Source organism: Malurus melanocephalus, unplaced genomic scaffold (assembly GCF_030028575.1).
Source record: "Malurus melanocephalus ecotype Western Australia unplaced genomic scaffold, MMel_1.1 scaffold_16, whole genome shotgun sequence".
NCBI classification, from domain to species: Eukaryota; Metazoa; Chordata; class Aves; order Passeriformes; family Maluridae; genus Malurus; species Malurus melanocephalus.
Window position 1 is genome coordinate 4,221,380 of NW_026623248.1, and position 27,851 is coordinate 4,249,230.

At 38.0% G+C, this 27,851-nt stretch overlaps 1 protein-coding gene across 3 annotated transcripts in view; it reads left to right on the plus strand.

The window, feature by feature from the left end:
- The first annotated feature begins 14,243 nt into the window (after positions 1-14,243).
- The window catches only part of NR1H4 (nuclear receptor subfamily 1 group H member 4), a 36,991-nt gene continuing 23,383 nt past the window's right edge, over positions 14,244-27,851 (plus strand). For 2 of the 3 annotated variants that reach the window (XM_057386090.1, XM_057386106.1), the window contains exons 1-2: positions 14,245-14,391; positions 19,598-19,737. In XM_057386090.1, the coding sequence (XP_057242073.1) occupies positions 19,653-19,737 (85 nt within the window). In that variant the 5' untranslated portion in view covers positions 14,245-14,391; positions 19,598-19,652. Of the gene's footprint in view, positions 14,392-15,093; positions 15,186-19,597; positions 19,738-27,851 lie in introns of all 3 variants that reach the window. The other variant, XM_057386097.1, reaches the window with a different exon arrangement.

Here is a 27,851-nt window from a genome sequence, read left to right on the forward strand (position 1 = left end):
CTTTGGTTTCTTTTTTGAATTTAATTGTTTCCACTAACCCAGTATCAACTCTTAGCAGTTGAAGTTACACCCATGTCACAGTGCTTTTCCAGGCATTCATAGTCAGATGTTTGGGCTGCCTTTCTCCCTTTCCTTTTCATCTGTTTAAATATTTCAGGTGCATTGCATGAAGTGTAAACATCAGCACTGGTTGGAAACGAGCTTTTTCTTCCTGGAAATCTCTGTACTTGATCAACTCTTTGATTTACACAATGGCTTCCACAACCCTGTATGACAAAGAATAAAGACAACTTACTGAGARCAAACTGACTTTGTAACTTTTGCTGGATGTTTCTATCTGTAACATGCTCCAATAGAATTTTCTTGTAGAGTCGAAGGAAGCACAGTCACTGAGGGTGTTTTTTGTACAAACTGACTTGTTAATATATGTTTAAACTTGGAACATTAAAACAATCAGGGAAACTGGCATATCCCACTCAGACTTGTAAAAAATCATGTCTAATTGTAGTGGATGTAAATAAATCAAATTCTATTTTCTATGGAGAAAAGCTTGATTTAACWGCATTTATCACATTGTTTGAATATTTTTCTGTCCTCATGTTCATAAATTTTGCATATTTTCAAATATGACARTACTCATATAAGTCAGAGTTTGATTTGAAAGTGGCTTTCTGATTGCAGAAGGAAGCARAATCTACTTTACACTGGAATTCAGATCTTAAGTAAACAAAAGGAAGATTCAGCTTTCCATAATTTGAAATGGTAGGATAGTCCAAAGAATATGAATTCAAGTCTGAGGGGAGAAAAAGCAGTACAGTAAGTCTCAAGAATAAGTTTTTGATCTATTGATCTTTCCTAACAAAGAAAGCTGTATTTTATTTATTTATTTGACAACTTGGATTTTTAGTCACTACTAGCAGAAGTTTAATGATATTTACTATTTCTCTTATATTTTGATAAGAGTGAAACAAAATGTTCTTTGTTAGTGACAGGAACAATGAAAAATTCACCTGAGCAGGAATTTCTCTAGGGAAATAATTACTTAGTCCAAAAGAATGTACAGACTTTGGGGTGAAATCATAACAAAGGCATCCAGATGTTGAGACAGTGCCAGGAGGAGTCTCATGTATAACATAATTAACTGAAAGAAAGGTAAAAAATAACTCAAGGTCATGCAAAATGTGTTAAGGCTTCATATGTGTATTTCCAACTGACTTCTTTTGACAGTTAAAGAAATCTCTAAGTTCAACTGTTATTTTAAGGAAAATTTCATAAAAAAACAGATTTGTTATCTTATTTTTCTTTTAATTTTCTTAACTGAAGATCCTTATTTTAGACTTCTATTTAATTATTCATAATTTAAGAGAGAGGATTATTTCTTTTGAAGAATAGAAAGGAGAATAGAGAAAAAGAGAAAGCAAATTACAGCCACAAGGCAATGCAGACTGAGGAGGGATAAGAAATCAATTTTTGAATCCTGGAAACAGAACTTGGAGTTCTCTACATTTCTGAGTTAAAAACCTTCAGAATGGGCCAAGATTTAATATTCTGTATCATCCTGGGATCTAGGGAAATTACTCAGGTCTCATGTCAAAGCTTAATTCTCATGAAATCAGGAATGAATGGAGAGATTAAAAYCTCATTYTTATGCCTTCCAAATGYCTATGTTGRATAAGACAACAYTGCTGGAAATGTAAACCTACTAATACTATTGCAGCTCTATATGTMCATGCTGAAGACAGTCTGACAGGCTTCTTTGTAAAAATGCTTTCAACTACTTTCACACTGGTATCGGTTATTTCTTAACTTCCATTTGATAACAGTGTTTAGATGTGACAGAAAAAAAATTGTCCCTTTTTATCTCAATTTTTTTTTTGGTTTTGTGTTTATACTGCTTATCATTTTTACAGTTCTTCTGCAGGCAAAATTACGTAAGTAAAGAAAGAAATTTATGTAAGAAATGTTGTGAGATTGTACTTCTTCATGTTGAACTGTCTGTAACATAATAAAAGCCAACACATTTTTTCCAAAGAAGCATAATATTTGRGTATTTTAAGTCTTGATCATAATAAAAACTTAACCTATTTAATTTGTTGTCCCCATCCCAGGGATGTTTTGCACTCCTCCTCAATTTAATTACTGTATTGCATATCTGCAGCAGCTAACAGATGCATTTGTTTACGTATAACTGTATTTATCTGCTCAATAAAATCAGTGCTCAGATGCTGTAAAAACTTTTGACAACTATTTTGCTCCTTGTTTTAGGTTTAGTTTTACCTGCATGACAAATGCAGAACTCCTCTGAGCAGGTCGTGGCTGTTTTGTCAAATACATGTCAGGAAAACACTGGAACTCATGAAAAATACATCTCCATTGGTTCAGAGTTTTGGTTGTCYAGACGTGTCTGACAAATCTTTGAAGCACCAGCCAGGAAGACAGCAACATTTGTAAACCAGGAAGTATTTGACTACGATAAAGATACCTCTGCTCTCTGGAGGTGGCAGTCATCATCAGAAGCAACATGACAGGTGCTTTCTCTGGGCAGGGAATAACTCTAATGAACAGCAGAGGAATTAGTGGGAGAAACTKGCTGAAACAGTGATTAAGATAAGGGAAATGGGACTTTCTTTTCTTTTAAGGAGGGGATTTTGATCCCATCTGCTTGTTCCCTACCCCAGCCCTGGTGTGTAATCAAAAGAAAGATGTCTGCAGGTCCTGAGAGACCCAATTTGTCTCTTGGCAGTGATCAGTTGCTCACTTTGTATGGGTACAAATTTGCAGTGGGCTGGAAGTGGCTTATGGGCCCTTGCTGATTTATGTTGGGTAAGGGGAAATCATAGTACTAACATGAAACTTGAATTTAGATGTCAAAGAGATTAACATTAAGGACAAGCAGTTGAAGCAGAATCAGTGTGAATGGATGTAATGTTATTCCTGTAGAATAACGCTGTTCTGTGGGGCAGACACAGTCAACTGGGAGTAACCCCAGCAGGTAGGTTCTCCCTCAGCAAGGGAGTGAATGGTATAACTTCTGTCCTTCACTGTTCACTTCCCACTTCCCAGTACCCCATACTGGCTGCAAGTTTACCTGTAACAATTCTTGGACAGTGTAGAAAAGTCCTGCAGACAGACCAGACCCTTATCTTTACCTTGTATTTTCTTGTGTTCATGAGCGGCTTCCCCTGACCCTTGCTAACTCATGGAATGGTATACAAGACACCAGGGCAATCCAGAGACAAAATTAACAAGGGTTTACTTTTTAGTTTTTTGTTTGTTTGGTTGGGTTTTTTTTTTGCTATGAAGTGGCAGATTTTGTGCCAAGGTTGCTGGCAGCAGTGGCTGGAACCGTGGGTCCATGGTGGGCAGATGAAATATCACCCTGACTGGCCAAAGGTCAAGGCCATGCTGGCCTGTCCTGCTCCCTCTGCTCTGCCAGAGCACACAAGGAACTGTCACGCTTGTAGGGGGCTGATGGGCAAAGATCCTGACAAACCTGGAGGGGAGCTGCAGTCAGGATCTCTGTCCCCTGCCCTTGTTGGCTGCCGGTGTACAGGAACTGTCAGACCATAAGAAATATCTGATGTTCCCAAGTAATTTTCTTATTTCCTCATTCACAGTCTTACTATTCCCAAGGAGCCACCTCTATTCCAGTTTCATGGGAAACAGTGAGCAGTTTAAAATGCCCCTTGTCAACTGGCATCTTCTKCTGTTGTATTTACTCGGCACAAGGKAACACTCCCAAGCCTGGAGTTCATTATGCATGAGTGCTCCCAGTCCAGCCCCCCTTCACTGCTCTTGAGCTGTATCTTTGGTCCATGCATCCCTCTTGCTCCCTCCTTCTACCCAGGTAGTGGTAAGTGCCCCAATCCAGGAAACATTCAAGGTCAGAGCCGATGGGGCTCTGAGAAACCTGGTCTAATTGAAAATGTCCCTTCTCACAGCAGGAGCCATGGACAAGATAAGATTTAAAAGGTCTGTTCCAAACCAAACTATTTTATGTTTCTATGATTCTATGATTCTATAACTCTTGTGCAATTCTTTGTCTTTCAGAGAAGATATGGTGCTCACTCATGCCAATTATTGGGAAAGAGAGTACCTCAAAAGCATCTGGCTTGTCAAAAAGGCACRTAGGAGAAATGTGCAAACAGGTTGTTCTCTGTTGTGTCAATGGCTGAAACTGGTTTCAGAGGGTACAGATGTATATGAGTTTGAAAAAAATGTCACAGGATGTTTTCTTGAGCCATCAAATTACTTCAACAGCTGAAGGTCAGCAAGGCCTCCAGCCCTATACACATGCAGATTTCCTCATCAAGAATGCCTGGTACAAACCCTACTAGAAAGCAGCACATTTCCTTCAYTAATATTCTCATTAGTGCTTCCCTCAAGAAACTATGAAATATCTAAGGATGAGAAACCAAAGTCCACCAAACTCATGTAGTTTCCACACTGGCGTTCKCCCTAAATTGTGAGTAGGCTTAACATTTTCATTTATTTAGTAACCCTACATTTTCTTTGGAGAGATAGATTTCTGTAGCCAGTGTCTTAGTGTAAAGATTCACAAGGCTATTCCTCCCTATYTGCAGTACTYGAATTTCCCTATTTTGAMGTTCATAGGGTWCCTGTCAGGCCATTTCTACAACCTRCYAAGGCCCCTCTGAGTGGCAGCATGATGAGCTATCATACCAATTGCTCCTGCCGGTTTTGCACCATCTGCAAAGCTGTGGAGAGTGTGCTCTGTCCCAGCATACAAGTCATTCATGACTGTATGCTGGTCTCACTATTGACCCCTGGRATATACCCCAAACCACTGCCTCTAGCTGGGCTTCACGCTGCTCATCCCAAACCTTAGAAACAAACAGTTTAGCCAGTTTAAAATCAAATTCATTGTGTACTTACCTGTTCTGTGCTTTATGATTTTGTCAATGAAGACATTACTGAAAGTTTTGTAAAGCTCCAGCTCTGCCCTTATTCATTGAGCCTGTCTTCTTCTCCTAGAAGGCTATCAGTTTCCTTCCCTCCTTAAAGATCAAAGTGATTTTTGATTTTTTCCCAGTCATCAGGAATCTCTCCCAGTACTTACAGCCCTTCAAAGGCAATTGAAAGTGGCCTTAGTGTGGCATCAGCAGCTCCCTCAACACTCTTAGTACATTCTACTTTCATACACCTACACATGTCGAGTCTGTATAGACGCTCCTTAAACTGATTCTACTCCATGGAGAGCAAGTCTTTCTTGCTCTGGACTTTTRCACAGGTTTGAGGTATCTGGAATTAAGGAGGCTGCTCTTATCAGCAAAGACTGAGGCAAAGGCAGCMTGGAATACCTTGACTTTCTCTGTGTACTTTGTCAGCTGGTCCCCTGCCCCACTCAGCAGCAAGTCCAAATTTTCTCTAATTTTCCTTCTGCTGCTGATACACCTGTAAAAGTCTCTCTCGTCACCMTTCACTTCTCTTGCCATATGCAATGGAGTGTGCTTTAATTTTGCCAACACTGTCTCTGCACACTTTGAATGTTCTGTGCTCCTCCTGGATCATGTAACACTGCTTCTACCACTTCTATGCTGCTTTTCTATATTTGATTTTAGTTAGGAACTCCTTGTTCATCCTTGTGGGCAACCAGATGACTTTGTTTGAATCATGCTGTAGCTTGGAGGAGGTGATTTTTGAATGATAACCGGCTCTTCTGGACCTCTCTTCTCTCCAGAGACATATCCCATGGTATTCTTCCAAACTAGTCCTCAACATCATGAAGTATGCACAGTTMTGATCCACCATCTAAAGGCAAGGAATGGAGACACCCCAAAATTTTCAATTAATTTATAAAACTCTGGACTAGGAAGTAGATTGCTAAAATACAGTTGAATTGTGAAATTAAGTGGAGGGATCAAGCATAGGTACAGGCAAACAGCTMTTTTCCATATCTGTTATTGCCTTGAAATAATCCATGGTCAGGTGTAAAGGCAGTCAAGGTCTCATTTCATTTTMGCACCTGCTGGCTGACATTCTTATTAGAGAAATCACGTGTCTCTGCCCACTTTTACTGGTAGTAATCTCAGAAAACTCTATTCAGGCAATTATGTATCAAGATTTTCCACCTGAAGAGGCAAGGAGTCCCATTTCACAGAACAGAGATTTAATACATTCAAGTAGCCTAAAATATCTGGTTAATTATAGTTAATTCCTGGAATAAATTGATGGTWTTCCAAACAAGATTTTATCAGCTTCTTTGCAATACAGTCCATTTTACTGGCATGCTGTTCAAAGGTTTCTATTGCAACTCATATTTAGGAGAGTTACATAAAACTCGATGTAGGAATGAGTGACAAAGGTTTTGTTTATTTCATATTATTATCTGTTGACTTTAAAAGACCTAGGTAACAAGACAAGTTAAGCAACAAGTCAATGATTAAACAGATAAAATGAGTATCAACTCTGTTAGTTTAAAAAGATATTTAGAAAGTATGAAGACAAAACCCCAGTTCTCTGAGTTGTAAGAAATTTGAAGTACTAAAATTTTTCTGTTCTGCTTATTTAAATTCTCTGATATTTATTAATTGTTCTCTTTCTCAGGAAATTTATTTTTGTATAATTTTTAATGTTTGAGGAGAGGCATATTTTTAACAAATTCCATTTTTAGATCAACTTTATAATACAACATGGTTGTGCTTTGTCAGTTTTTCCAAAAAGACTTAAGACTTGATGTTTCTTCAGAGTAAATATTTCAGAATACAGAGGATCATCGTGCTATAGCAGTGACATAAAGGTCTTGCATAGGTTGAGGTTACAGTTCATCCCCTATTTGAACAGCAGTTCTGTCACTGGGAAAAAGCACTTCCCTCACATTTACTTTGACTGACCTCCCTTGGATTAAATTGAAAGTGCTGGGTATAGTCTTCCTTTGGTCTCTCTGAAATGAACTGGATGTGGAGAAAAAAAAGAATGCAGTTCCAGGGTTTATGTACATTTCCAGACTCATATCACATATCTAGGAATAATATGTTTTCTGTTTTGAAAAACTAATGTTGCTACATGCATTTTCTTGTCTCCTCTATCAATCTTTTATTTGGGAGCATGTTTTGKGGCAGCACATTAGTGAGACACAATGTGAAACAAAATCATCTGCTGGTATCTGGGTAATTTTCATGCATACAGGAAGGGATCCCTTTTGTTGTTTCATTAACGTGAGGATAATTTTCTAGAGGCATACATTGCATGTTGGAAGTAATCAGTTTATTACTGTTAGGACAGGATTAGTTGCATCKGATAATCCCACTATTATTCCAGTATTTGGAACCTTTGATGTTTCCATCAGCTTATTATGGAGAAAGATTACTGGAAAAAGAATAGGGTGTGACTTTCCCCCCTCAATTGTCAGTTACATTGATTTAATCACAGGTAGAGATTCTGTTTCATTTGAGTAGAAATAGCAACACCTACATATAGAMACATACGTGCTTCATCCCCAAAAAATTAATGTGTAAATTTGCTGCAGATGAGACTTAGCTGTAGCCCTCATGATAACCAGAACAGCGTCTCCAATTATTGGTGCTGTCGTGTTTGAATTTTTCACTCATTTTTCTGGTCAGAAACCAGAACTGTGCTCTCCATGCTATGTGGTGGCTGGTTTGTGTGCACTGGGGATGTTTTTGTTCAGCAGTTCTGCACATCAAAGAGGTTGGTAGAAGGGCTCCTGATTCCTACTGGGGCCCAGTTCCTTGCTAGTCCCTGCCAGACAAAGGAATTAACACCAGGGCTGGCTGCTTGATCCAGCTGAATTCTTCTCTGAAGAATTTCCTAGCTGGTGTTTCTGTAATGGTAACACCTTCCTTTCCCCATTGTGGTGACCAGTTTCTACATCCAGAAAACACAAATATGGCTGCAATTGGCTGTGATAAACAGGTATGAGTCCCACAGGCTCACAAGCACTTAGTGCACCATGGATTGGCAGCTCAGAAAGGGGCATCTCCTCACAAGCACAGCACATTCTCTGGCCAGGCAATTTCATTGACCAAATACTGGAATAAYAGTGGGATTATTAGATGCAACTAATGCAAGTTTTGGTAGAAGGCTTTCAAATTCAGATATCTACAGGCACAGTCCCCCACTAACTTGATGGAATTTTGAGGAAAGCTCRAGGGAAAGAACAGAAACCTCTGATTTGGGTCTGTATTTGTGAGAAGCYAGTCCAGAGGGAGGAACAATGGCTTAAGGTGCTGAGTAGATGAACTGCCATGTTTTGAAATGATTTTTCCCCCTTTTCCTCATAAATTGTCTTACCCTGCTCACCTATTTAGAGAAGCAGTTAATGCCTAAAAATTAGCAGATTTGTAAGATTCCTTTCTTTGTGAAGGTTTTGCAGGAGGGGTTCACAAAAGACAAGAAACTGAGCTAGACAAACTTCCCATGCATGCAATCTACTCTGGATAAACTGGTTTTGTTACATGTTTTGTGTTTTGGGATGAGATGGGGAGATGAAATACATCAGCCAAGTGAGATTTGTCATAAATGAGGGATCTGCCAATGCAAATGATTTGTATTTTGGGATGAGACCAAATTTTGAACAAAAATGATTTTCAGATTAGAYGCTGATAAGTGAAGCTTTTCTTCAGACTCAGTCCAAGCTAATACTGCTATGAGATAAGTAACTTCTCMATTTCCTGATACATATAATTTAAATTTAATAAAATTTATACTGCATTTAGTTTCTTTCTTCTAAAAAGGGAAGTAATTTGTTTTCAGAATGCAATGATGTCAACTGAAGGTTAGAAAAGAAAGGAAAATAAACTAATTCTTCCATGTTGCCTGCCCTGGACCTGTTGCTGTCAGCACCCTGTTCCCACTCAGGTACTGTGGAGTTATCCTTAGCTCCAGTTCTATCCTCTCATGGAACAGCCCTGCTCCTGCTCCTTCCTGATGTAGAAGAAAGAAGGCAGCTTCTCCCAAACTCAGCACTGCTTTATTACTTGTAGTGGAATCTGATCTTCCCCTTTCTCTTGCAAGTGAAGGCAGATGTAATGTGATCTCCATCAGCTGCTGAGTGTGCAATATTCACATTTTTCTCTGGTTGGTAATGGACTTCTTGAGACAGGACGGGGAGATTCCCCTTAGCTTTGCTCTGGGTACCTGTTGGGCATCAGATGCCAGCTCTGTAGCTCTCCCTCTCAATGAATAATGACAGCAGTCATCTGCCTGCAATGCTTCAGGGCATGGTAGAGCCTCCTCTAGAACAATAAATTGTAGAACTGAGGGTTTAAGGGGTTAAAACAGTAATTCTGGCTTGCCAGACAGCATTAGCAGAGCTCCTCCTGAACCTCCAATGCCTTACACTGTCCATTCATATGATGTTCAGGCTGCACTTCTTCTCCCATCCTGAAAGAAATGGTTTCTTGCTAGCTACTGACCTAGTCCTTTTAAACCTCTTTCTTTTTCCTTGACGCTAGACTAAGTATGAGAAAAAGTAGAGGTTTAAAACTTTGCTGAATGAATTTACTTAGTATGATTACTTTAACAATTCAAAAACCCATCTAAAATATCCTAATATTTACTTACTAATAATACTTCACTTGTTACCTTTGACATTTAGTTTAAGGGAACTGCTTACTAATGAAAGGACAGGGCTTTCATTTACTGGAATAGATCAACATTTCTTAACAATTTTATCTGTCTAAATATTTACATAAATGGAGGCTAACCCTTATTGAACTCAATCCCTATCACACTGTAAAACATCAAAATGTCAAAAGAAGAAAAAAATTGTAAGAATGAAGTATATATTTAGTTCGAGGCCTCTAAGACAACTTCTTATCAGCTAATACTGTACCAACATGTTTARCTTAAAGCTGTGATTTCTTCAGGAACTTTTAAACTTGTAACCTTCTAGCAGTGGGTAGGGAGCAGGGAGGAACATGTAATATCAGTGTCTTAATTAAAATTTAAAATAATGAGAGATAATCTATTGTGGAATACCATAAGTTATTAATAGAAAAACAGATCCCAAATATCACTTAAGCCAGCTTGAGGGAAGCAGACCAAGTTTCCTGTACTGAAACCTAGCTTTTGATGCTGTAGCTGATTCCACATATTCCACTATATATATTCCACTCAGSTCTCCTCTTGCACCCAGGCAGCTGTAAGATGGTATCTCACATATATGCTCTTGCTAGAGAATGTTGGCTAACAATTAACTCCCTGCCACCAGGGAAGAATTCCCCCTCTTAGAACAGATTGTTCTGTGATCGTTTTACCCTTCATGACATTTCACTTAAAGTATGTGAGTGACAAACACAGATTATTTCATAAGGCCAGAATCAGAGAGCAATTTATAATGAAGAGGTTCTGATTAATTAAAGACTTATTCAACAAACTAAACTACTTTAAAAAGCAGTTATTCCTTCACTTTTGAAATGCAGAAGGTAAAAAAAAAAAAAAAAGATTAACAGACACTAGAGTTATCTTACTGAAACTTTGCACCCATTCCTTACCAACTTTTTTGCCTGTACAGAAACAGCCATATCTATTAAGATTACTTAATTATCATCAGATGATAAAATTTATTGTAAGCCTGTGATAATCTTGGACATCTTTCCAGAAATTAAAATCTGTGGGTGCCTGTGAGTAAGCAATGGCTGTTTTGAGGAGACAGACCATGGCCCATATTGGTGTAGATTATGTGTATCCTCTGTGTAGCAATAATAAATAAGGGGTGCTGCAGGGATGAAATAAGAGCTGAAGGTGACTGCTGTTCAGTGGCAACTGTTTATGGTCAAGCTGTGAACATTTTCCGAGCTGAAACTGATGGTTTGTGCTGAGGCACAGTTTGGTGTTTGGTGCAGATGTTCTCTTGGGTGTCTGCAGTACCATTCATTCTGAGAGCTGTCAGAATGGGGAGAAAGAAGTCCTTGAACACAAGTAGATCTCAGTCAAGACACGTGTCCCTTGGACTATGAAACAAGCACAGAACCAAGGTATCTCATTCATTGTGACTGCTGCAAATTGGATCTTTAGTCAAAAATTCCTGGGTGTTTTTAGTGTATTGACAGCTCCAGATGCCAGTTAGAAATGCTGATTTATCTTTCAGTCAAACCAGATCTACTCCTTCTTGCAATTCCCACCTGCCCCAAGAATGTTCCTAGAAATCCCTAGGCCGAGTTTTCCCTCTGGCAAGGCAGGAGGTTTCTTTCCTCTTGGGGAACAGAGAAATTAATCCATTGGTGAGATCTATCTAGCTTTAGCTCCTGATCCTCACCTTGCCTGTGGTAATGTCTGTCTAATGCAGGAAGGAAATTACCTCCAGTTGTGCCAGGGGTGGTTTAGGTTAGATATTAGAAAACTTTCTTCATCAACAGGCTTGTCACGCATTGGAACAGGCTACCCAGGGAAGTGGTGGAGTCACCATCCCTGGAGGTGTGTAGATGTGGCACWTAGGGGCATGGTTGGACTTGGCAGTGCTGGGTTAACTGCTGGAATCAATGATCTACTTTTCTTCCCCCTCTCTCTTTCTGTGCTAGGTTTTCCATCCACACTTTTGATGGCAAACTACTTTGTTGCCAGGATTTTCTTGCATTTCCATGACTGGGGCCATGGAGCTACCTTGTCAGTGAAAGTGTGGAATGGAAATTATTTCAGTGGAAAAAAGACAGAGTAGCAGGAGCAGGAGCAAATGAGCTGTGGCAAACACCCCCATTCTTTCATGGAGTGTGAAGTTTATGAAGTGGTATTTTCTAGACAGAGAGATTTCTAGCTCTGAATGTTATCTATATCCCTGGTTTTGTTGCTGAACATGTATTTGSATTGGTAATGGCATAGATGCACTGTAGAATGGATGCTCTTTTGTAGTTACAGAAGGGATGTTGCTACTGTTGTCTAAAGAAGGTTCAGGATGTCAGATCTTTTTTTTTTTAAATTTTAAAAATTATAGAATGTAATGCTATTTTAGAAAAAAAAAAAAAAATTCCATTTGGAATGTTTGAAAACATTCAATCCAATCTGTGTTTGAATATTTTCTCATTCTCTTCTCTTTCTGTTGTGTATATTTAATCTCTTGAAACACTAGAGAAGATATATTTGATTTGCTCCAATTCCTTTCTCTTCAGTTCTCATTTGTACATGAACCACAACAAATATGAACACCTGGCTTTAACCAGTCGTGCCACATGTCATTGCCACAGGCAACATCTCCTCTTCTGATATGTGGATTCTTTCTTTGCTGTATCCAATAATGTCTTGGATGTATTGATTAGTGGGTAAAGTGCTACTTTGGCATTTGCCTATTTATTATTGTAAGGAAAGGAAAAATGTTTTAATGAAACAAATTTGTTGGTGAATTGGGACATTAAATTCCATTTCCTTTATGCTAAGCTCTTTGTTGTCTGACAAATAACATCTACACAGAGGAAAACGCTTTTTGGGAAAGAACCTTTATAGAAAGTTAGTCTCTAGGGACTTCTGAAAAACAATTACTCTGTGCCACCAACCATATYGGACAAATGCTGCAGGAGGCTGAAAAACAAAAAAGAGATTTCAGATCTTTGGAACTTGCCAAGAAACAGAAAGCTCCATGAGACATAACATGACCTTTATGGGACTTCTTGGCTCCACTTCTGCTTTTTCACCTGGTATGGGACAAAACCCATCACTGGCCTCAGGATGACCAAAAAAATTGKTTTTTTGGCATGTGTTTTCTAGGCACCACTGGAGTGGACACAGTGAAAAGTGTCAGATGGGCTGTTTGGCATGCTCAGTTGAAGAGACCACCTGTCTCCTCAGGGCAGGTTTGTTTTGGAAGAATTATCTTACTTGAAAGTACATTGCTGGTTTTGCTAAGCATGAATTTGTCAAACAGAAATCTCATTGTTTACAGAAGTGGGATTGTTTTCAGAGAATCAGAAATGAGAGAGCCTTAGTCTTAAATGTATTTCTCATATGGCTGGTGCCTGCTGGAATGAGCTGTAGGAATAAATCATTGAAAACAGTAGCCTCTTTGGAGTTACTGTCCAGTGGCACTAAATGCATCATTGTCCCATTGTTCTCTTCAGAAATCTATGATACCATGCATGTTTGGCTGGCTACCAGGAGAATTTGCAAGAGACAGGACACATAAAATAATTGTTTATTAATAATATTTTCATGAGAAGTACAGAGAACATAYAGAGAATTTGATTTTCCCTGAGAAAAACTTGAGGATGAATATATACTTTAAAGTATTAATTTTTCCTCTTAAAATGAGGCAAAGTGAAGGAATTTACTCTTGGTAGTTTTAGGGCCAGCAGCTTTAACCTGCTCATAGAAAGGACTGTGTTTGCTCCCCAGTGCCTCTCTTTGCTCAAGTAGKAGGCACAACCTCTGTCTCTGCACAATTCAGTTTTGCTCAGACAGTGGAAATATATGGGGAATGATGGAGATCATGGACTCATCATGAGTGATGCCATCAGCTGTCTCCTCTGACTCAAATTTGTCTCAATACCACTGCCAGATCAACTCATGCCCACCGGATATGTTTAGAAAGATAAACCGGGGAATGATCATGCTTCCAGTGTAGGTGAGATGTTGAAATAGAACAGCCTCGATCCATTCCAATTCATTTTTTTCCTCTACACTGTAAATGAAGATGTAGTAGTTCAAGATCCCCTTTCCGTCAGGGGCAAGAGATCAGCATTTTCAGATACAGTGCAGCCCACTCAGGACATGGTTACTATCTACAGGCACCAATTTCTTCCTCCTGTGCACAAATGGTGCATGAGTCTAATAGGTTTAAACTTAAAGTCTCAGTTTCTTGTCTAAAGCTTTATGGGATGTGCCCAAATCAAAATAATGCCATTTTCAGAGATGATTGTTGCAGATCCAGGAATTAACTTTAACATCCTCACATCTCTGTGATGCTGTARTTTATAGCATATTCTGCTTCAGTACTCAGTATAATGCTCAGTCCCCCTAAAGAGTGCAATGATAACTGAAAGACTTAGAAATCAAGTTTATGTCTTGGAATGACATCTGGGCTCTTTGGATGGAATGAACAAGGAGGCTGAGAATGTAATAAAATTGTACATGTGCAGGAGAAGTGTTATAATGAGCAACAAGGTTCTATCACCCTCTGGTCCCGATCAGAGTAGTAACAAGCATCTCACATCTCTGTGCTGATGGTCAAGCTGGAATTCACATTTTAATACAGCCCATGTTTGGAGAGTTTCACAAAGAATTGTTAATGAGTAATCCTTGTCCATTAGGGCACTAAGCCAACAGTCCCAAGCTTTGATTCATTGTGTTATCACTACAGGCTTCTGCTAAACATGAAAGAAAAACAAAACAAAAATGTTCCTATGTGAGAATCATTAGGATACTGAACTGAGTGCAGAACTGTCTTACATCCTGTCGTCTTCAGTCTTCCAGAAAAGAACAGTAAGTAATAATTCTTTAAACCGATAGCTCTTGCTGTTGTGTTGTATAAAAGTAACTTTATCACCTGAATTATTTAGTGGATGTTAATAGATTTTTGATCAGAAGAAAAAAATTAAAATGAAGAATAATATAAAAAGTAATTTCATCCACAAAACTGTCTGAACAGTAGGAAATCCCCTTGGGAAAAATGGTTAGGTGAAAAATAAGGTCATGTTGAAATTTGTCTTTAGAAAGCTGGCTTCTGTGCGTCACTGGAACAAAAGGCGTTAAGTTTGATATTGAGACTTGCTTGCAACAGCACTATCTAGTTAATTGTGTGCATTAGCTTTAAAATGATACTTGTTTCTTGTTTTTTTTATCCTTTTAGAAACAGCAAATGTTTTCAATGTGATTAATGGGAGAACAGAGAACAATCTAGAAAGGGAAAATTATATTTGTTTCATACAGTTTTTTCTTTGACAGTTCTGCGTACAGATTCTAAGTGCATCTTCTAAACTTGAAGACTTTAGCACATATTTCACATAACTAGGAAAAGTAAAAGGGGGCTTAAAATTTCAAGTTATTACTATTTGAATCCATTCCTAATTTTTAAGAAAATGTAATTTGTTCTGAGTGTTCCTGCTACTCATTTATCTTCAGAAAATTATAATTGTGGTGGAACACATTTTGCGTTTTTTTTAATTGCTATTGCTTCTGTTCCAGAGAACCTAGAGATTGGGAATTAAATTGAAATTCCACTAGTCTAAATGGCAGTCAAAACCAGGTTAGAAATGGAGGACTTGCAGTTTAATCAGGTGAGATATGAAAAAGTTGCTGGAGCAAGCAACACACATAGGGACAGTCAGAAGCTGGCCCCACTCTTTGAAGTTACATACCTRCTTACAGAAATGCCATTGACACCTCCCATAGATTTTCAGTTCTACTTATGACTCAAATACCTGTTTTTGCTTCAGAAATTAAGCAGTAAGAATATTCTATATTTTTTTCTTTTCTGTGTCCTGTGTCTCTTCCCYGATCCAATTTTAAACTCCCTCTTATGAAATCTAACGGAAAATTCAAATAAACACAGTAACACTAGTCCTGCYTCTGGTTCTCAAATCTGCTTGTGTGGTTGCTTGCCTTTTGGACCAGGTGCTGTGTAGTTGCCTGTAGTGCTGTGCTTGCTAAAATGACCTGAGAGCAACAGGCTGGAAACAGAGCATAAATCTTCCTAATGCTTTCAGGTCTCTTTGATACACTTTAAAACAAACTGGTAAGCAAATAAAATAGCTTCGCAAATAACTGAGGCACTGCATTAATTCTGCAAAAAGGCTATGAGGCCACATCAAAAGCCTGTGAACGAGATGGGAAWCTATCTTCCCATTGATGTTAACAGTGTTTGGATTGGGCCATAGATTAAKGATGTTATTGAAGTTTCTCTTTGAGCAATAGGCAGTCAGATGTGTGATGAATAGGGAAATATTATGGGACAGATGGAAGGAAATGTATTTCWCTAATATTTGTGAAAAATTTTGCAAGTGCTTTGATATATCTTCCTTTGCTGAGTAATTGAAATAGATTCAATCATTCTTCTGCAGGTAAACCACAATTAGACTGTCATGGAGCTTTTCTGATGATCAAACATATTTTTACATTACTTGAAAGAGTGGGGCCATAATGCATTTGTTTTCAGTTAGCTCGGTTGATTTAGCTTTAATTATTTCACTGAGAGACTTGGCTTTGCTTACACAGAAGCCAGAAAAAACTTTGCTGTTGACCACAGCAAGGTCATAGATAGCACATGGATAAAAGTCCACAACRAATTTGAAACCTAGAGCACAGTGCATGTGTGAATGCATATGTATTTGTATGCCTTAGTGAACCYATATCCCTTAACAAATCTGAATAAACATGTATATGCACCCATACAGTAGAAAAAGAAGCCCCATGTATAATAATATACATGTCAATTTTCTTAGTTAAACAAAGAACATGTAAACACACATTGATTAACTCTTCTGTAAGATTTTAAAGGTTACAGGTAATAAATTTTATGAAATTCAGAGCTCTTAATATGCAATTGAAGACAATAATCTCAAGCAGTTGGGCACTTATTTTATACATACTGATCTCTGCTTTTCTTTGCTGTATAATTTTGGCCYATGAAAATCATCTCCAAAGGTGGTAGAGTAAGCATTTTTATTTAAAAAATTAACTAAAATAATTATTTGGAAAAATAAGCTTTCTAATTTATCCCATATTTCTTCTCTTGAGGAGCTCTTATTTTAGAAAGCATTATTAGTTTCCTGTTCTTCTATTGCCTTTATTTCAGCTTTTACATACTGTACACTTTTTATTTTTATTGTTACACCTCAGGATGGAGTATCAATCCGATATAGTGACCTATATTACTTCCCAGAACTGAACAATGTGTGGAGTAAGCATTGCTTAATTAAATGCTCTATACTATGTACCTAGTGCAGGTCTTAGAGTTGGAAATCAGAAACTGCTGATTTTAAATGCATGTGAAATTAATTATATGGATAAATCTAATATAGGTTAGATAGCTCACAGCAGGCTGGACTCAGAAGCAAATCAAAGCCAAATGTCAATCAGTGTTTAATGAAGAATTTGGTGTTCAGTGAAATTCACAGCAGTAAAGCTACATGCAATGGAAAGCATATTTCCAGTCTTTTTTTATGGGGCCTTGTAGAAATAGCAAGAAGATGGGAGTAATCTCTTCCATGAAATTTAGTAAATGGTCTATATCAGCTTGATATATTAAAGAAAATGAAGTATTAACATGGTAAGAACTGTAAAATCATCATGAACATTTGTCTTTAACCGAATCCATCCAGGCCAAAAATATGTGGCAGGAGGCCTAGAGCTACAAAACCTGTGATGTCCTAGAGTAGTGCAGATTATTACAAATATGTGCTCAAGGTTGTTACTATAAACAAGACAGTATTAATAACATGAGAGTTGGGTCTTATTGTGTGGGTATGTAAAGAATAATAGATTCTAASGAGTCCATCTTGAGCTTAAAGAGGCATTACAATGATATGTTAAAAATGGAACAGCCTCAATGAAATGCGAAGGAAGTTTATAGACATATCAAAGGGGCTGTAAAAACAGACACTTTACAAGCATTTGAAAGCGTGGCTTGCCTGCTTTCTTCTTTATTTGCAGCACGAATTATTAGGATGCAGGATATATACCTTATAGGCTAAGAAGTTATGCATTCAAAATCAGACCAAATCTGAGTGCAAAATAGTTTGTATAGATATAAAATACCAAATGAGAGCAAATACTTTGTATAGATATCTTCTTGGTAYTGTATTTAAAGTATTTTGATATAATTTCCAACATTTCCTAAAAAAAATAAATTCTAGGCTCTGCATGAACATGCAGAAATTCACAATCCCAATGCTGCTGTTAGGTGTTGCAGACCCTCAAACAGGGKCTGAGGAGGAAACATGAGAAGTAGTATTAGTGGTGGAACAGAGTCTTCAGGTCTGACTGCAAGGAGAATTGATCCTGCAAGGAACTCTAAGGGCTGCACTCTCATGGGCTGGAAGGAGGATGTTAAAGGGCTTGGACATGAGGTGAAGGTGCTGATGGCTTCTCTTCTCTGGTCTTCAACGAGAAAATCCAGAGAAACATTCAGTAGCCCCTCTGAAAACACCTCAATTTGATGTTTCTCTTGCTGGCCATTGTAAGGATCCTGATTGTGCTGCTGTCTTCTCCCATCACAGGACACTTGGAATGGGCTGTCAGAAGAATCCCATCCCTAGGGTTTGTCATGGGTATTTAATGAGAAAATTGTCTGCCAGAAGTTTTAAGATCTTAGAACCATGYGGGTAGCCCCAGCTCTTGATTTCAGCAGATAACTTCCCTGGCAAATGAGGCAGCAAGGCAGTAAAATGGTTGGAAGAAAATGTGGACGGAGTGGGGTTGCTGGGCTGGCTGCTAAACCCCATCCAAGACACATGGAGTTTCTCTGCTGTTGCAAATCTGTGTTTCTGTGCTTGATTTGAGACTCTGTGTTTACATGTCACTTGCCACAAGAACCCATCTGGTCTGTGATACAAGYAGCTTTTGACATTTCTAAGTAAACTGTTTAAATTATTTGTGGGCAGACGTTTAAAATGCATCTGTMTAATTAAAGGGCCTCTGTTAAGAAAGAACTTAATGAATCCTTATGGGCAAATCTGAATATAATTACAGAGTGTGCTTGCCACTCTCACAAGCTACTTCCCAGTCTGCTCAGCACTGRGGCCTCCTGCAGCATTCACGTTTTTGTCAGATGACTTAATTTCTGCTCCAGAAACATGCCGAGCACTCACTGGGAAGCAGACTGGGCTGTGACTCTCAAATGCCTTCAGTGAGTGGAAATGCAGTCCCAGGGACAGTCCCACGGTAATAAAACCAAATGAAGATTTAAGACTATAGAACAAAGGAAAACAGATTGCTGTCAACTTTGTGCAGAATCATCTTGGTGTCTGTGTAAGCCCTTGAGACATCTCCTTGTGTAAGCTCTATGTTCTGTTTGCTGATGGTTCTGCCTCAATGCAGTCTGGAGCTGCCCCACTCCACTCACATGAGCTGGGCAAGGGACCCCCTTTCACACCTCTTCAGCCTCCCCAGGGGAGAGTCATGTGGCTGCTTGAGACACAGAGAGAGTGGATGGCTGAGCCTGGTTATCAGAACAAGGCTTGGCTTGCCCTGTTTGCCACCATTTATCTTGTTCAGTAATTACTGAAGGCRAGATAAAGAGCCGGTTCTTGGAAATTAAACTCAGGTTTCCTGCCTGTGTTCTTCTGATCTGACCATAAACTTACACTTTTTCTGTAAGTGAAAGCAATGCAATGATGAAAGGATGGTGAAAAGATAATGCAAACAATTGGTATTGCATGGAAATSGGGCTGGGCAGCATGCCCTCAGGAGGTCAGGACAGCACTTCAGTCTGAATGTTTGAATAAATTTGGGCATAAACCGCCATTAATTTAAAATGAATAGAAAGATGGCAATTATAATATGCGACAGCAAGGGGAAAACAAACAGGCTAGACGTAGCATTTTATTTAAAAGCTGAATTAGGTATTGTAACTTCAAGGCAGCTTTTGTTAGAGCAAATATTGAAACAACCTCCTGCATCCTGCCTTACACTAGGTACACAAAAGTTGGTTAACTTGTTTCAAATATTCTTTTTGCTTAATGTGTTTCAGGGTCTCTTTTMAACCTCCTTTTTAATCAGCATATTCCTCCTGAACTGAAGAATAAATGGGATCGGAAATGAATTTAATAGGACATCATCAGCTAGCCGCTGCTGGTGGATTTCCTCTCCCTGAAGGTCCTCATTTGTTTGGTAAGTCACCAAAACAGGTTGAAATGGCAAGCTGTCCTTTACTCAGAAACCTAGAAGAAAATGCACTGAAGTTTCAAATCAAGGACATGTGGCTGGAATGTGCCAAACTTCTTGAATCTTCAATACTTAATGAAGGGAACAACAAACAATAGATCTGTGGTGTTAACGTAATCCTGCACACTATTGCTCTCATTATTGCTCATAGCAGAACCTGTAGGTTGTTTTTGTAACACTCTTCTAATACTGGAGGCCAATTGGCAAAGACAGACCTTTTTATATAGGCTGGATGCTATCTTCATGAAARTCATTTAAATCAAGTTGAGTAGATATATTTGCAGTTAATTTGTAACAAAATTATAGTGCAATGTATTTGCATTGCCATATTATGCAAATTAGTGTATTATGCAAAGTAATTTCACMTAAATTAAAATCTTTCTCTTATTAAAAGCATTAAAAACTTATTAACTTCAGTGCATAAAAAGATTTATAAAACAGGCTGAAGATTATTCTTGCTCCAGTTCCACTGAATTTTTCAAGGCTAGGCATAGGTTTGTTAATGAGTGAAAAATTCTTGGTCAATATTTTATAAGCATGGGTAAGCTCATGCACTCTTAAGAAAAAAAAAGGGAATAAATTTTTTTTAGGCTTTCATTTGASAGCAGAGTGGGTTCTTGATTGAGTAACATGATAATGTGATTGAGGGTCTCACACACAATACAGACTGTCACAAAATCCACTTCAGAAGTTTGCAGTTCAAATAAGACCAGAATTCTGCCTTTTTGAGTGCTGGAAAAACTGCACACACTCCAGTTTCATCTGTCTGAAACAAGAATAGTGCCTGGGGCATTCAAGGAAGGACTGACACACAGAGCCCCTCCAGCTGTAGAGCTCCTACAARTCAGGAACATCTCTACAACTCAGACCACTTGCAGTGTGCTGGCTCTATACAGCTAAACTAAAGCATGATCACTAATGATAAGCAGAACCCATTCCACTATTTTGTGCTACTGGGTTTTATCCCTCTTTGTGTTGCGGTTTGGTGGGCAAAGTATTTTGGAGTTGTTAAAAAAGTACATGCAAACAGCTAAAYTACTTCTGTGCTACCTTTTAATTCCGGTATTATGATACACAGAGAGGAGAATGATGCTCAAATCCAGGCTGCCAAATTTTATACCCAGTCATCTTTTAAAATTCCTGCATATCTGGGCTACTTCAGATTTTTTGCAAGGAATTTCCCTCAGTATCTACTTTTTCATAAATTATTTCATTATTTTTAAAGAGTAAGCTTGAAAATACAAGGAAGAATATTAATGTAAAACATTTTCCCTCCAAAGGGAAATCTTATAAATGCTGAAGCTTTCAGAAGAGGAATTGTGGCTCTCATTTATAGGTGTTCAGAGCTTAGCAAAATGGAGATTTAATTCAAACTGACATTTCYGTAACAGAAAGAAATAATGTATTAAGGAGTTGAATCAGGGGTTGGTCCCATTAGGAAGGAAACTTATYCCTCCTGCTGTGTTTCACTTAAGCTGACTTTTGTTTTGTGGGTGTCACTCTAATGTGGTGTGTTTTTTGYTTTTATAGCTTGAAAAAAGCTTGTCAGAAATAATATGCAAYTGAGTCCACRGCGAAAGTTATTCATTKTGAAAATATGACTCCATGTCTTYSAAACACTCRTAGGARATGGTTTTGCCTCWCAATATTTTATCTTTGTAAATTAMTTGCATTTTTTTGACATTCAGTTTTGGCAGAAAGTGACTTTTGTACTCCAGAAAACAGGAAGAAAGCTTTTCTTTTAGATGGTTCTTATAATGCATGTTTCTTTTAGGTCTTCTCATACATTGAAGCTCACAAGTTAAAAATTGCTGTGTTACAAATATTAGCCTTTATACAAGCCAGTCTCCTTTATTCAAAGATGTGCACTTGCATTCTGTAAAAAAACCCTTGGAAATACATTTTCTTTTCATTATGCTTTATACAGTCTACAGGGAAAGCGTTCTTAGATGTTCAAAAACAAATCTAATTGCATCTCACAACATTAGCTTCAGGTTCAAGTCTTTAAAAAATGTTGCCAGTTCCGAGTTGCTTGTGCTTTGAACCTCATCACCATGGTAATTCCAGGGCACTKCTACATACTTGGCCTCAAGACTTCTAGTTGCAGTGGGCTTTAGAAGAAAGGTTTTCTACCTTTCAGGAGTTGAAAATTGTATGCTGCTATTTTAACATTATATATCTAAGGTAAAGCATCTCTGTRTGTCTTTGGAGMYMATGTGTTCTATCTATAGTTKTTAACTTCTGCAATTATGAGTCCAYGGGAAAAGGGACTCATAACTTGCCTCTATTGAAAAATTGCCTTAAAATGCAAATGAGGAATGATCTTTAATTTAKTTAAAGTGAAGTTCTACCTTGTCTTCCTGCAAAACTGCTTTTCCTTTTCTAACTTCCTACTCAGGTGATTTAGGAGCATCCCAGATCTCTTTACAGAAAAGATATCTTTGAAGAAGCAGCCAAAACCAAATATATAAAATGATACAATTGATACAAATGATCTTGATACATGCAAGATCAACTTTAGCTTTCTTGGGGCTCTGGTTTTCCCACTGAGGGAAATGGACTCTKGATGACAAGAAATGCCAGAGGTGTGTAGGTCTCCATAGGACCTGTCCTGCTGAGGAGAGTCAGTCAAAMCCTGTTTTTATTTTACAAGTCTCATTGTACTGAACAGGGTCAGCTGTGTGAAGACCAGCCCAGTTTCATATCCTGATCTGAGAGAAAGCAGGACACCTATCAACCTTCATTTTTTAACCTCTGTAATTTAGAACTTGAATTATGATGTCCTTTAAAGAATTTGAAAGTTCACTTTAGAGTCATTAACTTATTYTGTGGACACTTCTACCATGAGTGACATGGACAGATCTGAGCTCCTCCACCTCACTCCAAACTGGTTGGACACAAGCTGTCACCTAGAACATGCTGAAGTGCATTAGCAGAGAATTCTTGGCCTTGCTCTAAGGCTTGGCAATTCAGCAAGACCATCGCAAAAAAGTATTTGATAACATCTTTCAATTGCCTTTGAAAGTTTTTCATATTAGAGACAATACATGTGTTAAATACCTAMATCTCTATCAGCTTATTTCTTCCCATGGACATCACCCATCTGTTATCACAAGGGACTGAACCAATTTTCAGACACAAAAAAAACTCTCCTTTGAATCTTATATGTGTGGGGGTAAGGTTATACATTTGTAWGGCACCTGAAATATATACAACCTCCCCCTCAAACTAATTTCTATGATAAGTAAGCAGCAGGCCTCTAAAGTACTAGCTCCATCCTATTTTCTGTGAAAGGCACCTTATACAGAAGTTAGTGGTATGCAAGATACTAAGTGTGAAACCTCAAATATCAGAAATGGAACTGTTTCTAAGAACCTGAAAAGATAATTCTGTACTATTACATGCTTATTTTGAATGAAGGCATATTTTAAATATTTTTGATTGCTTGAAAATGTTTTCTTCTAATGTGAAATGAAAATATAACAAGACAATAAATGTTACCCTCATTATAAATGTCCCCAGCTGGGAAATAAGTTTTGGTGGGGAATGAACACCCTTAAAAGCTGTGTTGAAAAGGATGAGGAARAATAAGAAAAAAATGACATGTAACAAAGGGAATAAAGAAAGAAATATGTCTAAACTTCTTAAAGGGCAACAAAATGCCATTGAAAATTGTTATAGGCATAGAACAGTGCCTAAGAAGACTTTAAAAAGCGAGTCCTTTTAGGCAAAGCTGCATTTTTTCTGGCTATGTTTTTTTTAAAATATATTTTATAATAATAATAAAACAGTAATAAAAAAGGTAATAGGGTCAAATGTCCAAACTGATTAAACAGCTTCAAGATCATAYGAGATGTTAAATAACTACTTGTCTGTAGCACCACCTGGCAGTTGATGCAACATCTGGCTTCTTCCCTGCAGAGAAGATAATTAGGCTCATAACTGGCCCCCAAATCAAACAAAACAAACCAACACAAATTAAAACAGAAAATCTGTTCTGGGATGCATTATAATTATGAAGAGAGTCAAATCAAACAGAGTGGCAATGTGAGTAAAAAAWTTAATGAGAAGGACAGATTGGATGGGACTTTGAGCAACCTGTTCAAGCGGAAGGCRTCCCTGCCTGTTTCAGGGGGTTTGGAACTAGATGATCTTTAAGGTCTTTTCCAATCCAAACCATTCTATCTTGTCAGTCCAGTCTGGTCTGAGCACTTTGGCCTTTTTTTGAGAATGTAACATTTCTGTGCTTAAAAAGCATACTTYCTGTGATACTGAAGTGGTTATTTAATTGCACAGAATCATCTGACCTTACCAAATATTTATTGATAAAAAATTTTGTTGTAACTAAATCACAATTGGTACCAAAATAGAATGGCTAGGCTATTTGGAGGCATCACTTCAAATTTTATCCAGGTAAATCCACACAGGGAGCRGACATTGTTTCCGGCATTTACAAACAAGTTTCTCGTAATGAAGTTAATTAGTAAACTATATAACCTCTGCTCTGTGTCACTCCTTTCTAATCTTAAAGAAAGTTCCCACAGTAAAGAAGTCAACAGGATAGAGACAAAGCAGAATTAAGAATTAAGAATAAAGTTTTATGTATATATAGACTTTAGGAGGTRAAAAAGAATAAAGAGAGGGAAAGGAGGACTGGACACCTTAAGGAGAGTATTTTTCGTCAAGAAATGGTCAGACTGAACACAGCCTGAGGTAGGATGTTGCCGTACTCTTGCTTGGATTTTTTTGTTATCTGTTCTTACACTCTTCCTTGGAATTGTAGGATGCTAGCGGGTTTTTTAAACCAAGTGATCTTTAAAAGATATGCAAATAATTAATTTGGAACTAAATCAAGATTGTGAATGGCTATGCCCTGGTTTCCGAATTACCTATCTCTGRATATCATTACTTTTTATGTTCTTTCATGAATAACAAAGGAGAGACAGGGGTTCGTATTTTAGATCCACTTAGAATTTATTTCTCTTTGTTTAGTTTTATATTACTGGAACAATAACTTTTACATTAAAATGTGATCTCATAATTTCTATAATGTTCTGTGTAAAATCACCTTTAGTGATAGAAAAACTCAGCATAATTCTGCAAACTGAAATCAGTTTCTTTATTCCTGCAAGGAAAAATTATCTATTGTTTCTACAAGTCAAATATTTTTTTCAAGTTTGATGTAAAATATTCCGTGTAAAATTTAAAGTAACAAAAGTAAAACTCTCTAATAAATTTCAGTTGCAATTAGAAAAAGTAATTGTAAAACAAARATCACATGCATGTGAAGGTTTCACTTTGCTTTTAGGAAGCTTTGCATATTTTTGTAAAAGGTTTTCTTTGAAACACACTTATTTGCAAAACRCAAGATTTGCAAATCAAAAAAATCTGCAACTGTAAGTAACATAACATTTGTGTGTGCTTAAATAGTTTTTCCTTAAAAATAAAGGTATGCTTCCAAAAGAAAAAAAACAGATAAAAATTTCAAAACATTTAGGACCTSACAAATAAAATACTGGTGTAGTCCAGTGAGCTCATTCCTAATTTCATAGTATATATGCTTATACTACTGATTTGAGTTGCTTATACTACTGCAACTTCCATGATTTCACTGGGTTGCTCATGCTTTGGTTTCATGAGACCAGTCCATCCCAGACTTCTGCTAATATAYATGTCTGGTGAAAAGCTTATGCACATTCCGCTTGGGAAGATAAGATTACTTTTCTTTTGTGATAAGAAATTATTTTGTCTAGACTCTCATGTACAGGTACACAGGTACATCATGTTCAGGTCTATGTAAAAAAAAAAAGCAAGCCAAAGTAAAACAAAACCCCTCAAAATTTCAAACAAAAGTGGGAAAACGTGCATAGTTGCAAYGTAATGATCTCTAAAAATCAGACTGGTCTTTAAGCATTTCCTAGAGTTTTAGCTGTAAGTCTCTTTTATGTAAAACAAAACCATGTTTTCTCACTCTCTCTCAACCTCATCTGCTCTTCCTTTTCCCTTCCATTGATCTAAGCATGGATTCAGTTCAGCTAAATTGTCTAACTCTGTGTTGGATACAGAAGAAAAAAGGAGGTGATACAGACTGTTTGGCTTTCCCCCCATATTTATCTTCATGCATTAAGACTCATATTTTTTTGTTTCCTTTGGAAGCAAAGTAGAATTAATGATTGTGGTTTTAACCCAAATAGCTCTACAGTGGTTTAAACAAACATCCAGTATTGTTTCAGGATGYGCTGCAGCTCTGAGATTTTTAACCAGCCCTGAGATTTTTTTCATATGGAAGGAACATTGCCTTCCACTCTTGCACYTTCAGAGTCCCAAGCAGTTCAAGAGGCTGGTATACAGGGTTTGTGGAGTTTCCTGTGGATGGCAGAAAGCTAACAATCAACTGTTTCTTCCTTTTCCTTTTGGTATTGTCCCACTTTCCTTTTACAAAATCAATTAACTGGTTACTAACCAGMAAATGAAAACTTAGGTTTCCATGGTGAGCAGATTCCTTTCCAAAGAGAGACTAAATGATTGCATATCCCACAATTAACACCAGCTTTTGTACCTGACATACCTTGACCAGTCTTAATGAGCAGCAGTCTCAACAAATGGTAAATATAGCTAAGGACCTACGACTCATTAAACCTATACTGGATGTCAAATCATTTACTTGTTTTGTCACCACTGTGGCTGGCAGGTACCAGTGACAGTTTGCATCGATGCACGAAGCTGTAACCTCTCTTCCAGGCTTTCATGGAGTCCCCAGATGCCCTCTGTATATCTATACTGTTGTTTAAACAGCACAACCTTGGGTGTGGGGAGTGCCTTCTGCGTCTGCCAATGCAGCACTTGGTGCCCTGATCACTTCTGGAGCACCAAAATGCAACCATAATGAAATTCATTGCTAGTAATAAAYAGCACCATTATTCTCATTCAGTTTTGTGCCACGTTTTCCCAGACACACATCTTGCTGGTTATTCTGGAACCGGGACCTCAACAGCTGYTGTTGGCAAAGGCGTGCTGTGGCAAATAATAGAGTGACCATACAAATTCAAAACACTTGAATGGCTTCTGCAGCATGGTAAAGTGGGAAGGGCAGAAAGCTGCAGAGCAAGAGAATGAGACCTTGAAAGGAAAAAGTAGGTGAAATTAAAGSGTTACTTTCTGGCACTCACCGAAGTGGGACAGAGAGGGAAGGATCCCCCACTACAGATTTTAATTATTTTTGTCATTAGAGATGTTTCCTTTTCTCACTGTTAGCATTTCTTCATTGTTTCTGATTCCTCTCAAAAGAAGGACATGTGTCTRTGACCAATTTTATGTCAGCAAAAAATGGTTTTTGGAGTTCTTCTGAAGCATTGTTAAGTGATGGTCACCAATGAACATAAATCTATGATTTCCTTGTAAATACTGCTGTTGACTTAAATAAAAGTGGATGGGTCATCTTCCTGGAAATATGCACTATTTTTCTCAGACTCTCTTCTTGGAACTATTAAAGGAATTGAGTCAGTGTTTTCACGAAACAGCAAGAGGTGGCTCTCTCCAACAGAAAATAAGAAAAAGTTTGCAAAGAACTTTTAATTTCAGCTTTTCAGTTGTTTGAAATGGGCTTGATTTTAGCTACACCATCCAGGAACTGCTAGATRTTGTTGTGCCTGGAATACAGAAAAGAGATGAGAGTTCAGTTGTTCGCAGTTTTTAATACACCATTTAATGAGCAAGGTCAAGGCAACTGCCAGATACCGTGCTGATCCTGACAGGAAAGGTTGCCACTCCTTGTACCTCTGCCAGGTCTGTTGCTGGCTCTGAGGTGATTAATGCTGGTTTACAGAGGTGCTTCCCATGAGAACCCCACAGCTGCACCGAAAGGAACAGGCTTGTAGAGGCTGGGGAGCAGCCTGTAGAGGCTGACTGGCCACTGGAGGCTGGGCGGTGAAGGGGCTGCATTTCACCCCTTGTATTAGGAGTATCTTCCTTGTTCTTCCATGGTAACTTTACCTTCCTGTTTTAGGCTCTTCTTGATTTATTTCATGTTTTTAGTCTTCTAATTAAGCCTCATCCTTGTC